The following is a 20303-nucleotide window of genomic DNA, read 5'->3' as shown; positions in this document are numbered from 1 at the left end:
ACGCGCATGGATGTTTACACGTGTGCCTGTGTGCTCTGCGCATGTGGTCGTCACCCTGCGCTTCACTAGCTCCTCTGTGCTGGTGTCTGCTGGCAGGCTTTTGCTGAGCTCACTTCAGAGGGCCCTGCTGCCCACACGGAATGCCTTCCAGAAGCTGCTCTGCCTGCTGGGCCTGTAGTGGACGGACTGTGGGACCCTTCAGGGTGTTCACTCCATGCGTCTGTGTGTTTGGACCCAGTCATTTGCCACTGCAGGATCTAATTGGTTGTTTTCTGTTTGGTCTTTCCCTCTCAACCGTGTGTAATCAGGCGGACGGCGAGTCTGAGGAGGAGCCAGAGTCAGTGGACACGGGGGAGGAAGAGGAAGGCGGAGATGAGTCTGACTTGGTAACGCCCGCGCGTCGCGTGGTGCCTGACCGCCAAGGGCACGGAGTTCCTCAGCTTGTGTGGGGCCTGGGAGGACAGGCAGCTGTGACTGCCCTGAGTGCTGAGAAAAAAGCCTGGACCTTGGCTGGGCAGTGGGCGTAGGAGCCAGGACGTGTGCAGCAGGCCTGGCACTCACTGGGGCACACTGAGGTTGCACCTTCCGGCTGCCCAGACTGTGCGGGGCCTGTGCAGGGCTTGTGTCGCATGGCTGAGGGGAGAGGGTGGGGAGGTGGTGTCGGAAGCCTCTGGGAGTAGACGATGGGGTTGGTTGTCCACAGATCAGGGCCAGAGCATGTGGAGCTGTGCACCGAGTCTTTGGTCACCAGTGGCCAGACAAGTGTTGGGGCCAGGGCTGGGAGAGCTCCGGAGTCCCTGGAGCTGAGAGGGGCCTTGGGGCCAGGTGACCAATTGTCATTTCCACTCAGTGCTTTCCACAAGTTCTTGGCGGGAACGTGGGGCAGTGAAGATTGTTGTACGGAGGGCTGCTGGATCTGCCCGTCTCCCATGGGGTGACTGCCACGGACCAGACGCCAGCTCTGGGGCTGCATGGGAGCTGGAGGGCTCTTGGGCGTGTCTTCTCAGATTCTTCTCCCCACCTCGTGTCTCTGACATCAGCATGTGTGCTTGTGACGTGGTCAGTCAGGTCCTAGTTGAGCAACGGGCACCTGGAAGCACCTGGAATGTCCAGTGGGCCTGGCGGCTGGAGAACGTAGCTCTCTGACTGAGCTGACTTCTCTCCTACCTGAGCAGAACTCTGCAGACTGTCTGTGTGTGCCAAACTCAAATGAGGATATCATTTTCCTTGGCCTTTTTTGCTTCTAAAAGGAATGAACTTAGCGAGCTGTGTGGGGAAAGCTTGGGTATCTTTAGCCCGTGACCCAGAAATATGTCTTAGTGAGATTAACCTTCCAGTGGAGGATTGAGGTAGAACAGCATTCTTTTTGTAGGGGAGCAGCCCCTTGTCCTTTGCTTCCGGGTCCCTGGGCCCCGTGCCCTGCCTCTCAGGGACCTGCCCTTTGTCCTGTAGAGCTCCGAGTCCAGTGTCAAGAAGAAGTTCCTCCGGAGGAAAGGGAAGACTGACAGCCCGTGGATCAAGCCGGCCAGGAAGCGGAGGCGGAGAAGCAGGAAGAAGCTGAGCGCACCAGGTAGTGCCGCGTTGCTGTGTCACCCCATGGGGCCCGCAGTGTCCGAGGCTGATGGAGCTGGGGTTTAGCCCTGCCCTCTATGTGGGAAGCAAGCAGCTCAGACCTCCAGGAGGGCCCTTGCTCCCTCCCAGGCTCCCTGTAGAGCCCTTCACTTGGGGACTGGACAGAATCATTGGCCCTCTGGGTCCTGGGTCTTGGGTGCAGATTTCCCATACTGACCCTGAGCTGTATAGCAACTGTCGCCTCCTGTTCACCGCCTTGTGTTCCAGGGGTCCCTCACCCAGGAGGGCTGGGATAGTTCTAGCGTTGTTAGTACGCTGCTGCGCTGGACGGGGCACTCCGTAGGCAGGCTTAGTTGGCGAGTGCATGTACTTCACTGTGAGGCCACTGCCTGCCCCCTCCGGCCCTGTCCCCAGGCAGCCACTGCCTGCCCCCTCCGGCCCTGTCCCCAGGCAGCCACTGCCCCCTCCGGCCCTGTCCCCAGGCAGCCACTGCCCCCCCCCCGGCCCTGTCCCCAGGCAGCCACTGCCCTGCTGTGTGTCGGCCATCCACTCAGTACTTGCTGTGGTGCTGCTGAGACGGCACCACGGGGCGTCTGTTTCATTGTCCATTGCCTCTGCCTGGATGTGGAACTCTGTCCTAGCTGACTGATGGGAGGGCAGCCAGGTGCTCCCAGTGTCTTGACCACACCGAGGCTTTCCTTGTCTCGGCTCCTGTGTGAAGCCAGCTCGTCCTGCTCAGAAGCTCCCCCTGCTAGAGTGAAGCTGTCCTGTCTCCCGCTCTGCTGCCCACTGCCTTTCTTGACAGCTGCTCCTGGGTGAGCTGCTGGGCTGCACATGGAAGCTGCTCGGGCCTGCTGGCCAGGCGGGTCAGGGAAGGCCTCAGCTACCTGGTGAGCAGCTGCCTGGCATGTTTTGCAGGTGAACAGTGTAAAGGGGTTCGGGTAATTCACAGGTGGTTTTGCTCCATGATTCATGCTGCCTGTGCTCTGAACTGCCTGGTCATCTGTGGTCCCACAGGCTCTGCAGCCTGGCCCCTGCGTCCAGCCCATGGTCCACTGTGTCGCGCGTGCTGGGAGATGCCAGCCACCTGCTCTGGACTTTTTCTCTGTTGCATTTTCTGGAGCCTTGGGTGGCAGCCAGGGGGTCTGTTCCTGTCCTACCAGCAGCACAAAGTTGTAGCCTCTTTGTAGGGTCGCGGACTGTGCCTCAGTGGTGCTTTTCCTCTGCCCTGTCTGGTGACCGTGAGCTCAGCGGCTCCTGGGGCACCTTGTCCTGCTGCACGGAGCATGGGAGGTCAGCACATCCCGTGTGGCTTTCGTTGTGGCAGCACCTGTGTGCTGGGCCAATGGCACTGGGGGATTGCAGACTCCATCTTCGGTAGGTTGAAGCCAGGATCCTGGAACTCCATTCAGGTCACTCAGGAGTGGCAGGGTCACCATCCTTGGAGAGTTGTCTGCTGCCTCCAGGGTGTGTGGTGGCAGAGCCAAGTCAGAGACAGGGCAGCCAGGCTTTATCCAGAATTGTGATGGCAATGAGTGCCAGAGCAGTGGTCTAGGTACTCCAGCTCCGGTGTGCATGGGGCCCCGGGCAACTCCTGTGTGCACGCAAGTGTGCATGGGGCCCCGGGCAGCTCCTGTGTGCACGCGGGTTTGCACGGGGCCCTGGGCAGCTCCTGTGTGCACGCGGGTGTGCACGGGGCCCCGGGCAGCTCCTGTGTGCACGCGGGTTTGCACGGGGCCCCGGGCAGCTCCTGTGTGCACATGGATGTGCACGCTGGTGTACATAGGGCTGCTGTTCTCCAGGCTGGTGGAAGTGCAGTATAGGGCATGTATTGGAAGTCATGTGCTTGGTGAAAGTTGTGTAATTAGCATGGATGACTCGTGTTTAGAGGTGGCTGTGGTCAGCCTCCTGCACGTAAGTGCCCATTTCTGCTGGTTTCTTTGTGGGAATGCCTTGACCATCCTTAAGATCCAGCGGCTGCATTACTGTCAGGCTTCCTTAGCGGTGTGGGCAGGTACAGGCTAGCCTGTGCCACTACCCACATGTGGCAGTTCCTGCACTTTGCCCTTGCCGGCTGTGGAAGCAGTGGGGCTGGCTCCTATGCAGTGCTGCCCCCGGGCCTCTGCCAGCAGCACAGCACACAGCCGTTCCTGGGGATCCGCGTCGGCCCCATCTGCCAACACCATTTTCCCAGCAGCAATGCCTGTTTGGGGTTGCATTCATCAGCTGGGCTTTCAAACCTGCAAATTAGAGTTTTCTGTGTTATATCACAATACAGCCATGCTCTGGGTTACTTGATCAGATTTCTACGGCTGGTATAACAGAGAAGTGTGCTAAACTGTCAGGGGGCCTCAGCTATCACTGCAGCTGGGCCCCCTCGTTGTTGTATGGGTGTGGCAGCCTGTAACACTGTCCCAGATGAGAGCAGCCTGGTGTGGGTCTCGGTGTGTGTGGATGCAGGGATGGGTCAGCCTTGGCTGGGTACAGGGGCTCCCTCACACTGAGTGTTGTTTGTGCAGGTGCTGAGCCGTATAAGTCGTCCTCTGGCAGCACAGAGCAGGTGGCGCCTGGGGACAGCGCAGGGTATGTGGAAGTCTCGTTGGAGTCCCTGGATCTCCATGTCAAGGGGAGTCTGTCTTCAGCAGAAGGTGAGGCTGGGTGTTACATGGAGACACCTGTGTGTGTCACCCTTCGCCCTGAGCAGGGAGTTTCCTGAGTATGACTTAAGCTGCATCCACCAGGTCACTTTGTATCAAGGTGACGGAGCAGGAATGGTGGAAACTTCCAGAACAGAGCGGCAGGGGTTCAGTGACTGCTGGTTCTTCCCCGAGTGGGGCAGCAGCATGGTGGTCTCAGGTTCCATGCAGCTGTGCCTCGGGGCTTTGCCGGTGCTGAGTGGCTGCTGGGTGTGCGAGTGCTGTGCTCCCACCGGGAGTCCTGGCACCCCGTTTCCTCCTTGCCCTCTTCCTCTCATGCAGCAGAGCAGTGTATTTGACATGTCAGGCACAGCTCTGGAGTGCTGTGTGCTCCATGTGGTTCTGTGAGAACAGACCCTGAACTACTGCCCAGGCCCTGTGGCTGCCACACTAGGTTCCTCCATGTTATTTAGTAATTGTGACTGCAGCTCAAGACTTGGAGCTTAGGCTTGTCCATCCGAGAAATGAGAGTTCCTTGTTTGGTTAGTAGGGCAGATGCCTCCTCATTGCCACCTTGCGCGTCTGTGTCCGAGCAGAGACCAGTGCTTATGCTGTCTGGGCTGGTGTGTTAGCTCGGAGTTCTCGGGAGCTGGACTGGAGCCGGGTGGCTCAGCAGCACAGGAGAGGCTGTTTCCTGCCCCCACCCAAGTAATCCAGACGGGCAGTGGGCTGAGGCAAGGGAGAGGCAGGGCAGAGGTTTCTTCTGGCTCCTGTGGTCAGCCAGCTGGGTCCATCTGAAGCTGCTGGGGCTGCTGGACTGTGCTTTCACTGTGGAGTCAGTGCATGGAGGAGCGGCAGCGTGGCTCACTGCTTAGCTCTAGGATCGGGGAGCTCTGCCTGAGGAGGTACAGAGCTGTGCTTCACTGCACTGCTACACACCTCAATAGGACTGAGCTTGTGCCTTGGACCTAGGAGACAGTTGACACCAAGACCAGGAAATCTCCCTGCATCTTCACTTGTGGCCTGCTCTTGGGTCTGCAGTGTTGAGCTTGAGCTGTCTGACAGCAGCCGGCACGGGAGTTTAGGGCCCTGAGGGGCAAGCTGGGGCAGAAGTTGGCTTTGATGTGGGGAAGATGTGGCTGAGCCTACTGACTGCAAGACACAGGAGACACACATGCATACAATATGGATACACACATGCACACACTTATACATCCATACAGGTACATGTATGCGCATACATCACAGATATGTATCGCACGCTCACACGCATCTGTGTGCGCAATACACACACACTTATACAGCCACACAGGTACATGTATGCGCATACATCACAGATATATAACACACATGTCCACACACATCTGTGTGTGCAATACATATACACTCTTATACAGCCACACAGGTACATGTATGCACACACATCACAGATATGTAACACACATGCCCACACGCATCTGTGTGCGCAATACACATACACACTTATACAGCCACACAGGTACATGCATGCACACACATCACAGATATGTAATTCACACGCCCACACACATCTGTGTGCACAACACAATACACACATGTGCACAGACACACCAGTGTGTGCAGTACACACATGTGCGCACACAGAAGTATGTACATATCTGTGTGCGTAATGTACACACAGGCACACATACACATGTAGGCACACAGTGTGCATAACATGTACATGCACATAGACACACACCTGTGCATACAATACACATACATGTGCACTCAGACACGTGTGCAACATGCACGCGTGTGCACAAGGCACACATCTGTATGCATAATATAAATATGTGTGCACACACAAACACACTTACATATTCACACACATGGTACATGCATGCACGCACACGTGTCCTGAGTCTGGGAAACGGGTGAGCTACATGGTGCTGTCTCTTTGGGACAGGTCAGGGTAGCAACCAGGCATGGCTTGCCCGTCCACCGTTAAGAGTGGCAGTGCCCCTCCTGGAGGAGGTGAGACAGAGGCAGGTGCAATCCCACTGTCCTAGTTATGGGATCTATGTAGGCCAAGGCCGAGGTCACGTGTCAGAGACCCCAGCCAGGGGTTACCCCTGAGCCTCGAGGCCGTCTCGCAGGAGTCGCAGGCAGGCTGCAGCAGGACCTGCACAGCTGCTGCTGTCTTGTGCTGGCCACCCCATGCTGTGCATCCTGCAAGTGCTGAGCTGGTCTTGTCCCCTGAACGTGAGTGCTGACTGGAAATAGCCTTGCTTTGTTGGCTTTCTGAGGCTCTGTGACTGCTCAACCTTCCTGGGCTTGCTCCAACAGGACATGGTGGGAAGCCAGGAGTGCTGGGCTGAGCTTGGCAGCTGCCCGCTGCTGCCTCCGATGTGTGTGTCAGAGGAATCCAGAGTGGGGAGCAGGCAGTGTGTTGGGGGGTGTCTGTGGCCACCTGTCCCGGAAGTGTTCTTCCAGAGGCCAGTGAGAGTTCTGTGTCATGGTTAGTGCTTGAATCGTTGGGTTCCCTCGGGCCTCTGCTGTCCAGGAAGCTTCATGGCCCTGGCCTTGAGCAGCAGCAGCAGTGTCTGGGGTGCCAGTCTCTGCGCACCTTCACAGCTGGCCAGGGCTGGTCAGGCTGGGGCCATGGCCCTCTGGGCTCTTGGCCATGTTTGCTGGGACACTTGTGGTCAGGGGTTAGCCTGGTTCTTCTGCCGACTTTTCTCTCGTTTCCCCTCCTCTTCCTGCAGATGAGGGTGCGATCTCCTTGGACTCTGGGTGAATAATAGTTTAAATAATGAGTGGTTACGACAGTCTTCCAGATTGTGCTGTCATTCTAAAGCAAATGAAACAAGTACAGTTTTGACATGTTGTGCCTTTTGTGTGAGGACCTAGAGGTTTTCATGCTGCTGTTGGAAGGTCCAGCTTCTCTCTTTCGAGCTCCCCATGGATGGATGCTCCATGTCTGGGCCTTGTCCTGGCCAGGCATCCCCTGGGCCCCGAGTGCCTGTGGCATGTGGGGCTGGCATGAGGTCACTACCAGGAATATTAACTGACTTTCCAAGGCCAGGGTCCCGCAAGCTCATGCCTGTCTGTGTGACTCTAGGGCTGGCCAGTGGTCCAGATGCACTGGAGACAGACGGCCTTCAGGAAGTGCCGCTGTGCAGCTGCAGGATGGAGACCCCCAAGAACCGCGAGATCACCACTCTGACCAACAGCCGGTGCATGGCAACCGAGAGCGTGGGCCATGAGGTGAGACGTTCACTTTCACTGGAGCTGCCTATGGCCGGTCAGTGCCCTGCAGCTGTGCTCTCTTTGCTCAGCCCCCAACCTGGCTGCCCTTCCCCCAGGGGTAGTGTGGGTGCAGCTACAGGGCCAGGGGTCCTCAGCGCACTGGTGAAGCACCCTGATGGAGGCAGCCATGTCAGCCTGTGGGGATGGGGTGGAGCTGGTTGGGTGCAGGCTGTCCAGGCCTGGCTGGGCTTCAGGGCAGGGTGGGTCTGCATGCTGGTCCCATGAGTGGGTGGTCACCCTGTAATCATTGTGACTTGGTCTGGGTGGTATGCTCTCTATCTCCACTCCTTCCCCAGCAGGGGTGATGTGTAGGCGGGCCCAAAGGGGGCTCATTGTCTGAGAATTGTTCCAAGTGTGTTGAGAGATCTTCGTGGCCGCACGTCCTCTGAGCCACCCTCAGCTGCGGCCCGAGGCTCCTGTGGTTCTTTTTTGTTGTTATTGTTGTTATTTTTTATTGATTACATTGCATTATGTGACACTGTTTCATAGGCTCTGTGATTCCCCCAACCCCTCCCCTTCCCCTCCCCCCATGGTGGATTCCTCCACCTTGTTGCAGTATTACAGTTCAAATTCAGTCAAGATTGTTTCATTGCAAGCATAGAGTCCAGCATCTTATTGTCCAGTTAAATTCAACGGTTTGTTGGGGAGACCATCTCTGGTCTATAAACTATTAACTGCTGAATGCTAAAATGAAAATAGTCACAAGACAGCTGAATAGTACCCTATAGCCATTTTAAGGTGTATAGCAGCCGGTTCTGTGTATAAACCAAAATTGAAATGTCAATGAAGTAGTCAGAGGATGCAGTTAAGAACTTGCATTTTTAAACGTATTTGTTACTCAATATCATGTCAATTAATTCCATAATGTTGTAAATTGATGTTGATGTTATGTTGTGGCTTTTAAGTGATTGGGATGGTATTCTGCCAGCTCCTGTGGTTCTGTCCTTGCTTGCTCATGTGTCAGTTGAGTCATTTTTGTAAAGTGGTCTGTCTCCACCTTGAGGAGGGGTAAATGCTGCTACCTTTACCAGTCTTGAAAATACTGAGTGGGTTCTGTCACCTTTGCAAGTTAAAGACTTGTGCTTTTGTTGGTGTGTAGGTATACTTACTTATTTGAAAGGTAGAGTGGCAGAGATGGAGAGAGCAATGTTGCATTTGCTAGTTCATCCCCCAGGTGGCTGCAACGCCTGGGGAGCCAGGAGCCAGGAGCTTCATCCATTTCTGCCTGTGGGCACAGGGGCCCCAGCACTGCTCTCCTAGACACATTAGCAGAGGTGAATGGAGGTAGAGCAGCCTGGACTCAGACCTGTACCCGTGTGGGGTGCCAGCATCACAGGTGGTGGTGTAATCACTGCCTGGGTGACACCTCCGACCCTCCTAGCACTTGTTGTGGAGCGATGGTGAGGTCATGGGCATCACTCACCTGGCAGGTGTAAGTCTTGGTCCTGTTGTGGTGGATATTCATGGCCCCATCCCAGGTCATTTGATTTCCTTGGGGATGGAATAGGAGCCCAGTGTGCACCGGCCCGCATACCGTGCTGCTTCTTCCTTCAGCATCTGCTTCAAGCTGGCTGTGGGATTCTCCACTTGGGCTTAGGAAGTTGGCCTGCGTAAGCAGGCAGCTGGAGTCCAACTGGAAGCAGAGCTGGAACGCCTGTGCAGGCAGTGGGACATGGGGTGCCGGGGTCCCCCACCGTGACCACTGCCATGCCTTGCCGCTGTTTCTGAGGATCATGAGGCCCTAGACTTCCTGTGTGCACAGGAGACTCCTCTGAGCGTGGACATGTGGAGGGTGGTCTCGCCTGTGCCTCCTTCCTAGGCGTTGCAGTATGGGTCCTTCCCAAGCCCAGGGGGGATTGTCACACCTCTCTGCGACCTCCTTTCCAGCTCGCCGTTCTTACCTCTGCCTCTGTGCCTGGGGATCTTCCTACTGTAGCTGAAGAACCCACTTGTCCTGATTGGCCCCTGTTCCCATCCCACAGGGCAGCGTTCTGCATAAAGAATGTATACTTGCCCTTGAATGTTTCAGATCAGCTCTTGACCCCGAGCCAAGGCCGTCACTCTGAATGTTTTGTCTGCCTGGGCTGAGCTCACGGAGGTGCCGGCAGGGTCTTTGAAAACGCTCCTAGGTGAGCCTAACAGCCAGTGCCTGTGGTGTCCATGAGTCCCCTGGCTGACGGGTGACTCTGGGGAAATGCTGGCTATGACTGCGCCTCCATTGTGTCTGGGGTGCATCCTCGGTCCCATGTCAGGTTCTCCGAGTAGTTTGTCATCCGTTAGCAAATTGTGTCCCAGCCGTGTCCCAGCTGTTCACCTGGAAGCCTGGGGCTTCTGGACCCCAGAGGCTGTGTGTGTGACGTGTCCCCAGGAAGCCTTGGCACTTTCTCGCTTGTTTTGGGGCATTTGTAGCCCCTGTCACTCTGTTCTCTGTGGAGCCATTGGACTGACTATTGGAGAGTCATTTGTGGCCTAGCCTTGCAGACGAGCAGCCAGCATAGCCCCTGTGCATCCTGGTCCTTTAGGACCCTCAGGCCTGGATCCCTGGGCACACCCTAGACTCCTTAGCCTTTGTCCTGCTGTGGGCACGGCTACTCTGGCTGCTGAGGCCCATGGTGCTGTTCCTGGGGCTGGCTTGAGCTGGCCTGGCCTTCCTGGCATGGGCACATGCCTTTTGTTTGCTCCCCAGCCCAGACCCTCCCAGTCACGCTGAATGTGGTCACAGATCTGCTATTTTCTGCAGGCTGTGTGGATGGTGGGTCCCTGCACCAGGACCAGCAGGTGCTCCACACGTGCCGTAGTGGGCTAATGCTCACATGTGGGGCCGGCGCAGGGCTGTCACTGACCGCTTGTGTGTCTGCCTGCAGCTGGGACGCTGCACGAACAGCGTGGTCAAGTACGAGCTGATGCGCCCGTCCAACAGGGCGCCGCTCTTGGTGCTGTGTGAAGACCATCGGGGCCGCATGGTGAAGCACCAGTGCTGTCCTGGCTGCGGCTACTTCTGCACGGCGGTGAGTCCGGCATACCCGGGGCCTCTTGTGTCCCCTGCACGGCACCTGCCCTGTGCGACATCCACCAGCTGTGGTCCATGTCAGACCGCCCTGGTGCCTTGTGACCCCTTTGCTAGCTGTTGGCTTCTCAGCATAGACAGATTCCCGTGTCCCATTCCCTCCCTCCTGCCTGGGAGCCTGGGGCCTCCGGAGGTGAGGCGGCTGGGGAGCCTGGGCGCCGTCTGCCCCTTTACACGATGTGGAACCTCCTGTCAGTGGAGAGAGCTGCAGTTGCTTCTGGGACCCTGAGGATGGGTTCCTCCCCTGTGGAGTATACACATGTGCACGAGCCCCTTGCCTGCAGCTTCAGGTGCCCTGCAACCCACTGTGGCTCCGCACCCAGAGTGTCCACTTGAACCTTCTCTCTGCGTCTCCTCCTCCATGATGTACTGCAGCTCTCTGCAGGAACTCTCTCCCTCCTGCTAGCCCCTCCCACACCTGGCCATCTCCGACATCCTCCTCCCGACTTCCTGTCTCATTAGCCCTCGGAAGATGGGCTCCTGTCTTGTGTGCAGCCTCTTGCTTGGTCAGAATGGCTGGGGAACTTGGGGACAGGACGGGACAAGGCATGCCACTGGCCTCTGGGTCAAGGTTGGACCTGCGTGGGCTGCTTTGCCAAGCCTGGCTTCTCCTTCCTACATGGTGCTGGGCAGCCAGGCCTGGGCCCCTGCAACCTGTCCTGCCTGGCCTCACTCCCAGATTTGGCCCATTGCTTAGTCTGACTGGACTTTCCTCTTCCTACATTGTAGGGCAACTTCATGGAGTGTCAGCCTGAGAGCAGCATTTCCCATCGTTTCCACAAAGACTGTGCCTCTCGTGTCAACAATGCCAGCTACTGTCCTCACTGTGGGGAGGACACCTCCAAGGCCAAAGAGGTGACAATAGCCAAGGCCGACACAACCTCCACAGTGACTCTGGCCCCTGGGCAGGAGAAGAGCTCAGCTGCAGAAGGCCGAGCGGACACCACCACGGGCAGGTATGGGCCTGTGGGTGTTGGCTGGAAGGAGTGCTGCAGCCAGGTTTCCTGAGTGAGCGTCTGATCATGGGGTGCAGTAATTCCTGTACCAGCTCAGGGCCATGGTGAGAGTCTGACAGCTAGGAAACACAAAGCTACTGGAGGCTGGTGTCCATGCACCTCTGTCAGTTTGGTTGAGCCGAGTCTCGTGGCTGTTGTGGCCAGTGTAGCATAGTCCCCTCAGCACCTGGACACAGCTGGAACGAAAATGCCAGCTCTCCCCATATTCCTGGCTCCAACTAGAGACACCTAGTGGTATTCCTGAAGGAATGTGCTAGAAGGAGTTGGGGAGCCCTGAGGGCTCACGAGAGTTGGCAGATCAAGATAAAGCACCACCAGATGTCAGGAGTTCCACCCGCCTGTCCCCGCCTGTGGCATCCTACTGGAAAATAAAGAGAGGACAGAGGGCAGGTAAGATCCACAAATAAAGGGTAAAGAACTTGGTAACCATGCTGATTTGAAGAAAATCTCATTGAAAGTTGCTTAAAACACACTCAAATCTGGTGCCATTGGCTGCTTCCTGGGTATCTGGGCCTCCTCCTATGAGTCCAGTCTTATGGAGTGTCCCATGTGGGGGTGCCATGAACCTGCGAGCCAGGCTTGCTAGCACACACCTGAGCATGTGGTCTGGAGTGAAGAGGAGGCTGCATGGATTATGAACATAAAACAGTGATAGACTGCAAGTATCTGCTGTGGGTAGTGTGTGTGAGCTCACTGTGGTGGACTGTGTGTGAGCTCGCTGTGGTAGATTGTGTGTGAGCGCACTGTGGTGGATTGTGTGTGAGCGCACTGTGGTGGATTGTGTGTGAGCGCACTGTGGTGGATTGTGTGTGAGCTCATTGTGGAACAGTGTGTGTGAGCTCGCTGTGGTGGATTGTGTGTGAGCTCACTGGTACAGTGTGTGTGAGCTCATTGTGGAACAGTGTGTGTGAGCTCACTGGTACAGTGTGTGAGCTCGCTGTGGTGGACTGTGTGTGTGTGTGCGCAAGCGTGCATGCACATGGACATGTGTACTCTGGGTGGGTAGCCATGTGCTTTTGGCAAGTTGCTGCCTTCCTCTTCCCCACAGTGCTATAGGGTCGTTGCTCTCCGAGGATGACAAGCCGCACAATGCAGCCGCCCAGACGGTTGAAGGCTTCGATCCCACAGGACCTACTGGGCTCACCAGGCCCAGCTTAGGGTTTTGCCAGGGACCTGGAAAGGAAACCTTGGAGAGTGCGTTGATTGCCCTGGACTCGGAAAAGTAAGTGTGGCCTAAGTTCCAGGGTTGCCTGGGGGCCATGGGCTGCTGCCCACTGAGCAGAGCCTTGTCTGGGGGCCGTGCGGATCATCAGGACACCACGTTGTGCTGAGAGCAGATGAGATCACTTTGAAGCGCCCCTGTGAGGGAGGGCCTTCTGCCAGTGCACTCCTCTCCCTTTGGTCGTGTTCCCTGGCTGGGCAGTGCAGGGATTCGGCCAGGAACCCTCCAGCTTGTAAATGTAGCCACTCTTCTTGTGGCCCATTGGTTCCTGGGTCCTCCTGTCCCTGGGCCACATTGCTCTCCTGCATGAGCCAGGGGCTCCCGGCGGGGCAAGAAAACTCAGGGCTTGCCCAGCAGAGGCTTCCCACACTGCCTCCATCCTGTCTGTCTGTCTGAGCCTCGCCCTGTGGACTGTTGGGAGGTGGCCCTGACCAGGCCGGCCCTGTCCTGGTTGTGTCCTCCCTGTCCCTCAACTGTCAGCCTAGCTCTTGACTGACACATGAGCATGCCTGATCCCACTTTGCTGCCTGGAGAGGTGATTGTCCTCAGGCCTGGGCCTTGTGCTGCCATGCTGGGCGTTCCTTGGCAGCCCTCAGGACCTCATTGGACCTTCTCCTTGGATGAGGGTGATGGCACCCCGGTGCTTCCCATAGCCCATGGCGCAGCAGCTCGGCAGTAGGTGAGGGAGATGCCAGCTCTGGCTGGGTGTTGCATCTCACCCAGACAGGTCTGGCCTGTTAGCGCCGGCTGCTTTCTCGTGAGACCTGTGGACTGGGTTCGAGCCTGTGCTGTGCTTTTCCGCAGACCCAAGAAGCTGCGCTTCCACCCAAAGCAGCTGTACTTCTCTGCCAGGCAAGGGGAACTGCAGAAGGTGCTGCTCATGCTGGGTGAGTGTGGGCCCTCAGGTGCCTCTGCAGGAGCTCACAGAGCCCGTGGTCGGTGCCCCCAGCTCACTGTGCAGCCCTGGCACACTGGCTGGGGACCCGGCTGCCCCCGGCACACTGCCTGATGCTAGACTCTTTTAGTGGCTCATGGCAAAGGAAGTATTCTCCAGGAGTTGTTTAATGTGTGAAGAGGAGTTCAGTGGAGGAGAAACAAGGATGCCAGAGAAGTCAGATGGGGCTGGGAACAGCTGGGATGTAGGCAGAGCTCAGTAGTGCGCCGAAGCTTGGCTTGTTATTCCCGTGCTAACCCTGGAGCCTTCCCTGGGCTGCCTGCTCTCTGGGTTCCCAGCCAGGCTAGATCTTCCTGAGCCAGGGGGTTAAGGCCAGAGGTTCTTTGCTTGACAGCAAATCCTGAAGGAAGCAAAATAATTTGCTCTCAAGGAAGGTTGGGGGAACTCTGACCAGCAAGGCACCACACCACTGTGTGTGGCTTCCTTGTGGCCCAGGCACAGCTAGAATTGTGTCCACACAGGCCAGGTGCTCTTTGTCAGACATCCTAGGGGCCCTGCCCCATGGGATGTGACTGCCTGTGGGCCAGTTCTCCCCTGCTGTTGCCTTGAGGGCCCAAAGCACAGACACTGAAGGGAGGTGGAGGGTCATTTCTCACAGAGCTCCCCATGAAGGCAGTGTGTGGGGACTGGCAGCAGGGCAGGACCCACCCATCAATGGAGTGCGGTCGACCCTGGCCTGCTGCCAGACCTGCCACTTACTTGTCCATGGGGGCATTTGCCAAGTGGTGTCCTGGCTGTAGCGGCAATAATTTGTAACATCGTATTCGTTCACAGTTGATGGAATTGATCCCAACTTCAAAATGGAGCACCAGAGTAAGCGGTCCCCACTGCACGCTGCGGCGGAGGCTGGCCACGTGGACATCTGCCACATGCTGGTTCAGGTGCGGCCTGGCTTCCTTTATTCTCATCTCTGTGGAAGAGAGCAGGTGTGTGGCTCTGGGCGTCAGGCCTGCCCACGCTTGCTGTGGCTATGTCCAAGATTCCAGCGTTGACTGACCTCCTACTGCGGCAGCAGAGGGCCCAGCCCCAGGACACACCCTGCTCCCCAGCTTGACTGTGATGAGGTCTCCTAGTCTAAGTCAACATTTAGAGTGCACCGTGATTATCTGATTATGTGAATTCCTTCTTTTATTTCTTCGTATTTTATTTGGAGAGGAGTCTCATCTCTGCTGCTTTACTCTGCAGTTGGCCACAAGAGCCAGAACTAGGCCTCAGTGTGGGACTCCCACAGGAAGGGCAGGAAGCTCCCGGTGTGGGCCAGCAGGGAGCTGGGTCAGAAGTGCAGCAACCAGGCCTCACCAGCCATTCTTGGGTGGGCAGTGCGCGTACACTGTCTCTTGGAATTGTATCCTGGGTGATATGTTCAGTGTGTTAGCCACTGGGTAATCTCTGCTTCCTGCTAACCTCCTCTCATCTTTGGGGTATTTGTAGTCTGTGTTTGTCAGACCTGTGGGTGCTGTGGGCCCAACTCCGGAGTGGTCCCCCTGGCCTGGCTGCCTTCCAACTCCAGCCTACCACCTGCACTGAATACTGAGTCCGTCCTAGCCTGTGTGTGACAGTCTGGGCTCACTGAGACTCTAGCCTGTGACACGGACTTTCAGAGCCAGAAGCCTAGAGCTTCCTCTGGGTCTCCCACGTGGGTGCAGGGTCCCAAGGACTTAGGCCATCTTCCACTCTTCCCTGAAGCATTAGAGGGATTGGAAGTGAAGCTGCTGCATGTAGGGTGCCTGTATTTGTCCTTGAAACCCTCTGCCTGGGGGCCCAAGTCTTGCTTGTAGAGGAACAGCTCCCTTGGGGCACTGAGATTCTCACTGTCAGGGTTGCCTACACTGTGCCTGCATTGGCCTGGTGTCCGCTTGTGTCCTCCATGGTGTACACACCAGCTTGCTTAGCCTATAGCATCCACCCTTCTTACCTGGCTTCTTTGTTGTCAGTGCCGGGGCCTCTTCCTTAGCATGCAGGCTGCCAAGAAGGCACTCCTGACATGGGTGCAGGCTGGAAATCTGGGAGACCCCCAGTGCCCAAGCCCTTGCCAGGCTGTCCCTCTGCCTTGAGTATGGATGGTCTGCAGTGTGAGTCTTTGCTCATCTGAGAAGGTGAATCCTGCCCGTCACAGAGCATACACCATCCTCCTGCTGCACTGCTTTTCTGTTGTGGACTCAGTTCTGGGGCTTGTGCTCAGTTCTGAGAGTGGCACGTGCTGGTAGCCAGCATCCCTCACTGCTACCCTGTTGCTTCCATAGCATTAGCCATTTGGTGTAAAGTCTGGCTGCTTCTCTGGTCAGCAAACACAGGACTGACATGGCTGATGCAGGTGGCTTTCTCAGGACATTCCATCTATCTGCTCAGGCAAACATACTGCAGGCATTTGAATGGTCCTCTCATTTTATTTATCTGAAAGGTAGATTTACAGAGGAGGGAGAGGCAGAAAGAGGTCTTCCATCGCTGGTCCCTCCCCAGATGGCTATAGCGATTGGAGCTCAGCTAACCTGAAGGGAGCCTGGAATTCCATCTAGGTCCCCACTGGGCTGGCAGGGGCCCAAGTGCTTTTCCAGGTGCTGCTGAACTGGCTGTCAGCTTTGAAGGCCATGGCTAACCCACTGTGCCGCAGCACTGGCTCCTGTCCTCTCCCTGTAACAGGTCATCCCAGTACAGCTCAGCAGATCTTCCATTAGTCCTTGTCAGGGGCTCAGTGACATCACGCATGGCCCAGCTGCAGTCTGGGACGCAGTGACATCACACATGACCCAGTGCTCATCTGACTGGGCTGCTAAGTGGGGAAGGTCTGGCCTGTTCACCCCTTTAGGATGTGTCAGATCAGCTGTTGCACAGGTCATGCCCAAGGCAAGAGTCCAGTCTGAAGCTAGCCCGTCCCACCTAGGTGCCCCTGAGGAAGCTCAGGGCCCCGTGGAGGAGCCTAGGGTTTTGTTGCTGGCTCCACCAGCCTAGTGACAGGGCTCTTCCCAAGTGTGGATGGGACACTTGGGCCACAGTCACTTGAGACCAGCTCTTGGGTGCCCCCTCCAGAGTCAGCTCTGGAAGGCCCTGGTAGCTTGCCATGCTTCTGACATGCCTTGCTCCTGGAGAGGTCAGCACGGTAGGGGCCTGCTCCCCGCCTGTCTTCAGGTAACCAGGGTCTCCTGTGGGGGCCAGCCAGCTGGCCCTCCATCAGCCTTCTAGCTAGCAACTACAAGGACCTGGGCCTGTCCTGGGAGTGCCCTCCCAGGAGCGAATTGGGCTCAGGACTCCCCGTTTCTCATGACCATCCTGCTTGCACTGTGCATGCCAGGCAGACCCTAACTTGGCCGGGGCAGAAAGGGGCAGCAGTCAGCAGTGCTGCCCATCAGTCCTCTAGTCTTCTGTTCAGCTTGCTTATTGGGAGCTATGAAGGCAGCAAAAGACCTCGATCTTTGGACTCCTAGCAGGTTCTGAGACTGTCTGTGTTGGTCTCAGAGGGAAGGGAGGTTTGCTTGGTGCGGCCCGCCTGGGGGTCAGGTCCTGGCACTGTCAGAGGGAAGGGAGGTTTGCTTGGTGCGGCCCGCCTGGAGGTCAGGTCCTGGCACTCTCAGGGCGTAGAGCCATTTCCTGGCTTCTGTTTCAGTTTTGAGGGGCTGCCTGCTGCTTATCTGCCACTGAGCAGTATGCTCTCATAATCCTTTGAGTCCCAGGTTGAGGCTGTGGTTGCCGCTGGTTCCTGCCTGGCCTCCAAGCTGCTGACCAGGTTGATGGGCATTTGCTTGTCCACCCTCTCCTTGGCCTCTGGCACAGCTGAGTTGGTCTGCATTCAGCGTGGGCCCCAGGTTTGGGTCTGCCCAGGGGGCTGGGAATTCCTCAGGTTGCCCTTTGGGTCTTTAGTGTGTCCAAGGGGGAATTTGTGATAAGCTTTCAGAACCCAAGGGTGGTGATAAACACATGTGTGGTGGATGTACATGGGTGTGGGTGCTGGTCTCCCAGACTCCCCCCATTCCTGTGGAGGGTCCTTGTCTGATTTCCTCTTTACATGGAGACACGGAGAGCCAGAGGACTGCACCTCCTACCAAGGTGCAGATGGGTGCCACCCAGGACAAGGGCCCAAGTCCAGTCCAGTGTGGAGGCTTGTAAACTGGACAGGTGTGGAGGATGAGCGGATGTACAAGGCAGGACAGCAAGCAAGTGGGCAGTGTGGGCCCTTCCAGGGAGCTAGCTGCATTCCAGGGGTCTCCAGGCCAGGGATGGGACTGGGCTGCCTCTGTGTAGGAGTTACTGCATGGCTCTTGGAAAAGGCTGGCGCTACACTGTGAGAGCTGGCTGACAACTCAACAGGGACCCAGGGTTTTTTTTTTTTTTTTTTTTTTTTTTTTTAAGATTTATTTATTTTTATTACAAAGTCAGATATACAGAGAGGAGGAGAGACAGAGAGGAAGATCTTCGGTCCGATGATTCACTCCCCAAGTGAGTGCAACGGCCGGTGCTGTGCCCATCCAAAGCCGGGAACCAGGAACCTCTTCCAGGTCTCCCAACATGGGTGCAGGGTCCCAAAGCTTTGGGCCGTCCTCGACTGCTCTCCCAGGTCACAAGCAGGGAGCTGGATGGGAAGTGGAGCTGCCGGTATTAGAACCTGCGCCCATATGGGATCCTGGCGCGTTCAAGGTGAGGACTTTAGCCGCTAGGCCACACTGCCGGGCCTCAGGGTTTTTTTTTTTTTTTTTTTTTAAGAGCTGCTGCCAGGCTCCCCTCTGCCCTGTTGTTCCCTGACAATGCCTTTGGCTTCTTTTAAATTAAATTAAAAAAAATTAAAGCTTTATTTATTTTTATTGAAATGATAGACTCTCGGAGAGAAGGAGATGCAGAAAGATCTTCCATCTGTTGGTTCACTCCCCAAGTGGCTGCAATGGCTAGAGCTGAGCTGATCCAAAGCCAGGAGCTAGGAACTTTTTCCAGGTCTCGCACATGTGTGCAGCATCCCAGGGCTTTGGGCCTTCCTCTGCTGCTTTCCCAGGCCACAAGCAAGGGGCTAGATGGGAAATGCAGCAGCTGGTATCCTGGCACTTGAAGGTGAAGGATTAGCCATTGTGCCAGCCCCATCCTTTAGTTGATTTCCAGCAGGTACTTCCACAAGGTACTTGGCAAAAGGGCCATATAGGTGCCTCAACCCTTCTGTCTGAGGCTTACCAGCTTGGGATGGCCAGAACCCTAAAGAAGGAAGCTGCCTGTGGAGCTAGCTGCCCCAGCTGCTGCCTGTTCTCAGGCCAAGGCAGACATGGGGCTGTTGGTTAGGGAGGGTATCACCAAGGCAGACGATCGCAAGTCGTCACCCGTGTCACCTTCAGGACATGCAAAGGAGAGCAGTGAGTGTCTGAGTGGGCAGCATTCAGACCTAGCCTCAGGCAAGTGTGTGCCACCTGACCTGTCCCTTGGCTGGTAGCCTGGTGCCTGGGCTGCCAAGCAGCAGCACAGGCCACATTCATAGTGTTGCCCCAGTATATCGTGTGTGATGTGTGGTCTGTTGGCACCTGCTGGAGTGATCCTGGTGGCGGTGTCTGTGTGAGTCTGGTCTCACCTCGGGGAAGCAGCCTCAGGGTATGTGGTTCACTCGTATCTTCCAGCTTAACCGTGCTTTACAAAGTCCTTTAGTTCAAACCAAAACACAAAGAAGTCAGGTGTATCTATGCAGAAATCCATGTGGGTATAGATCCAGTCAGAGCTAGTAAAGACCCAAGTTACATAAGTGCAGGCTGACCCCGTGGTAGTAGGAGGAGCAGGAGGCACAGACTGACCCCGTGGGAGCAGGAGGAGCAGGAGGCACAGGCTGACCCCGTGGGAGCAGGAGGAGCAGGAGGAGCAGGCTGACCCTGTGGTAGCAGGAGGAGCAGGAGGCACAGGCTGACCCCATGGGAGCAGGAGGAGCAGGAGGAGCAGGCTGACTTTTTGTGTACAGGTGCTGTGGTCAGTGGGAGAGCCCATTCCCTTCAGCTGTGGATGTTCTACCCTGCGAAGGAGTGATGGGGCACCCTGACTCAGCATGACCTTTTGTTCTCTTCTAGGCGGGCGCTAACATTGACACCTGCTCAGAGGACCAGAGAACCCCACTGATGGAGGCCGCAGAGAACAACCACCTGGACGCAGTGAAGTACCTCATCCAGGCGGGGGCACTCGTGGAGCCCAAGGTACTGTCGCTGGCCTGTGGCTGCTTGCCCAGGACTGGTGTGCAGAGTGGCTTTCTTTTCAGACACAGGGTCTTGCCCTTAAGTTCGTGTAGAATTCCTTAGGTGTTGTTTTTTTAAGATGTTGTTTGATGTTTTTTTACTTGAAAGAGTTAAGAGAGAGGGGTGGGGAGGAGGTAGAGGGTGAGGGAGGGAGAAGAGCTTCCGTTTGCTGGTCACTCTCCCGGCGGCTACAGTGGCCAGGAGCTTTGCCCGGGTCTCACCTGTGGATCATCCTCTGCTGCTTCCTCAGGCGTGTTAGCAAAAACTTGGGTTGCATTGGAGCAGCTGAAAAACCACAGCGCCTGTGTCATATGGGATGCTGTACATCAGAGCAGTACCCCAAGCATTTTTTAAAAGTTCCTTTTATTTGTGTTTGTAAG

General features: G+C 56.3%; 1 protein-coding gene across 5 annotated transcripts in view; it reads left to right on the top strand.

The window, feature by feature from the left end:
* EHMT1 (euchromatic histone lysine methyltransferase 1) overlaps positions 1 to 20303 on the top strand; it is a 97994-nt gene that overhangs the window by 54697 nt on the left and 22994 nt on the right. For 2 of the 5 annotated variants that reach the window (XM_058659731.1, XM_058659730.1), the window contains exons 7-16: positions 309 to 386; positions 1453 to 1570; positions 4092 to 4220; positions 7291 to 7436; positions 10343 to 10486; positions 11275 to 11501; positions 12610 to 12783; positions 13588 to 13670; positions 14513 to 14619; positions 19762 to 19884. In XM_058659731.1, the coding sequence (XP_058515714.1) occupies positions 309 to 386; positions 1453 to 1570; positions 4092 to 4220; positions 7291 to 7436; positions 10343 to 10486; positions 11275 to 11501; positions 12610 to 12783; positions 13588 to 13670; positions 14513 to 14619; positions 19762 to 19884 (1329 nt within the window). The remainder of the gene's footprint in view (positions 1 to 308; positions 387 to 1452; positions 1571 to 4091; positions 4221 to 7290; positions 7437 to 10342; positions 10487 to 11274; positions 11502 to 12609; positions 12784 to 13587; positions 13671 to 14512; positions 14620 to 19761; positions 19885 to 20303) is intronic. The other 3 variants (XM_058659734.1, XM_058659733.1, XM_058659732.1) reach the window with 2 other exon arrangements.

This window comes from Ochotona princeps, unplaced genomic scaffold (assembly GCF_030435755.1).
Source record: "Ochotona princeps isolate mOchPri1 unplaced genomic scaffold, mOchPri1.hap1 HAP1_SCAFFOLD_138, whole genome shotgun sequence".
NCBI lineage: Eukaryota > Metazoa > Chordata > Mammalia > Lagomorpha > Ochotonidae > Ochotona > Ochotona princeps.
The sequence above is the reverse complement of the archived record's forward strand: the minus strand, read 5'-3'. Positions and strand labels throughout refer to the sequence as shown.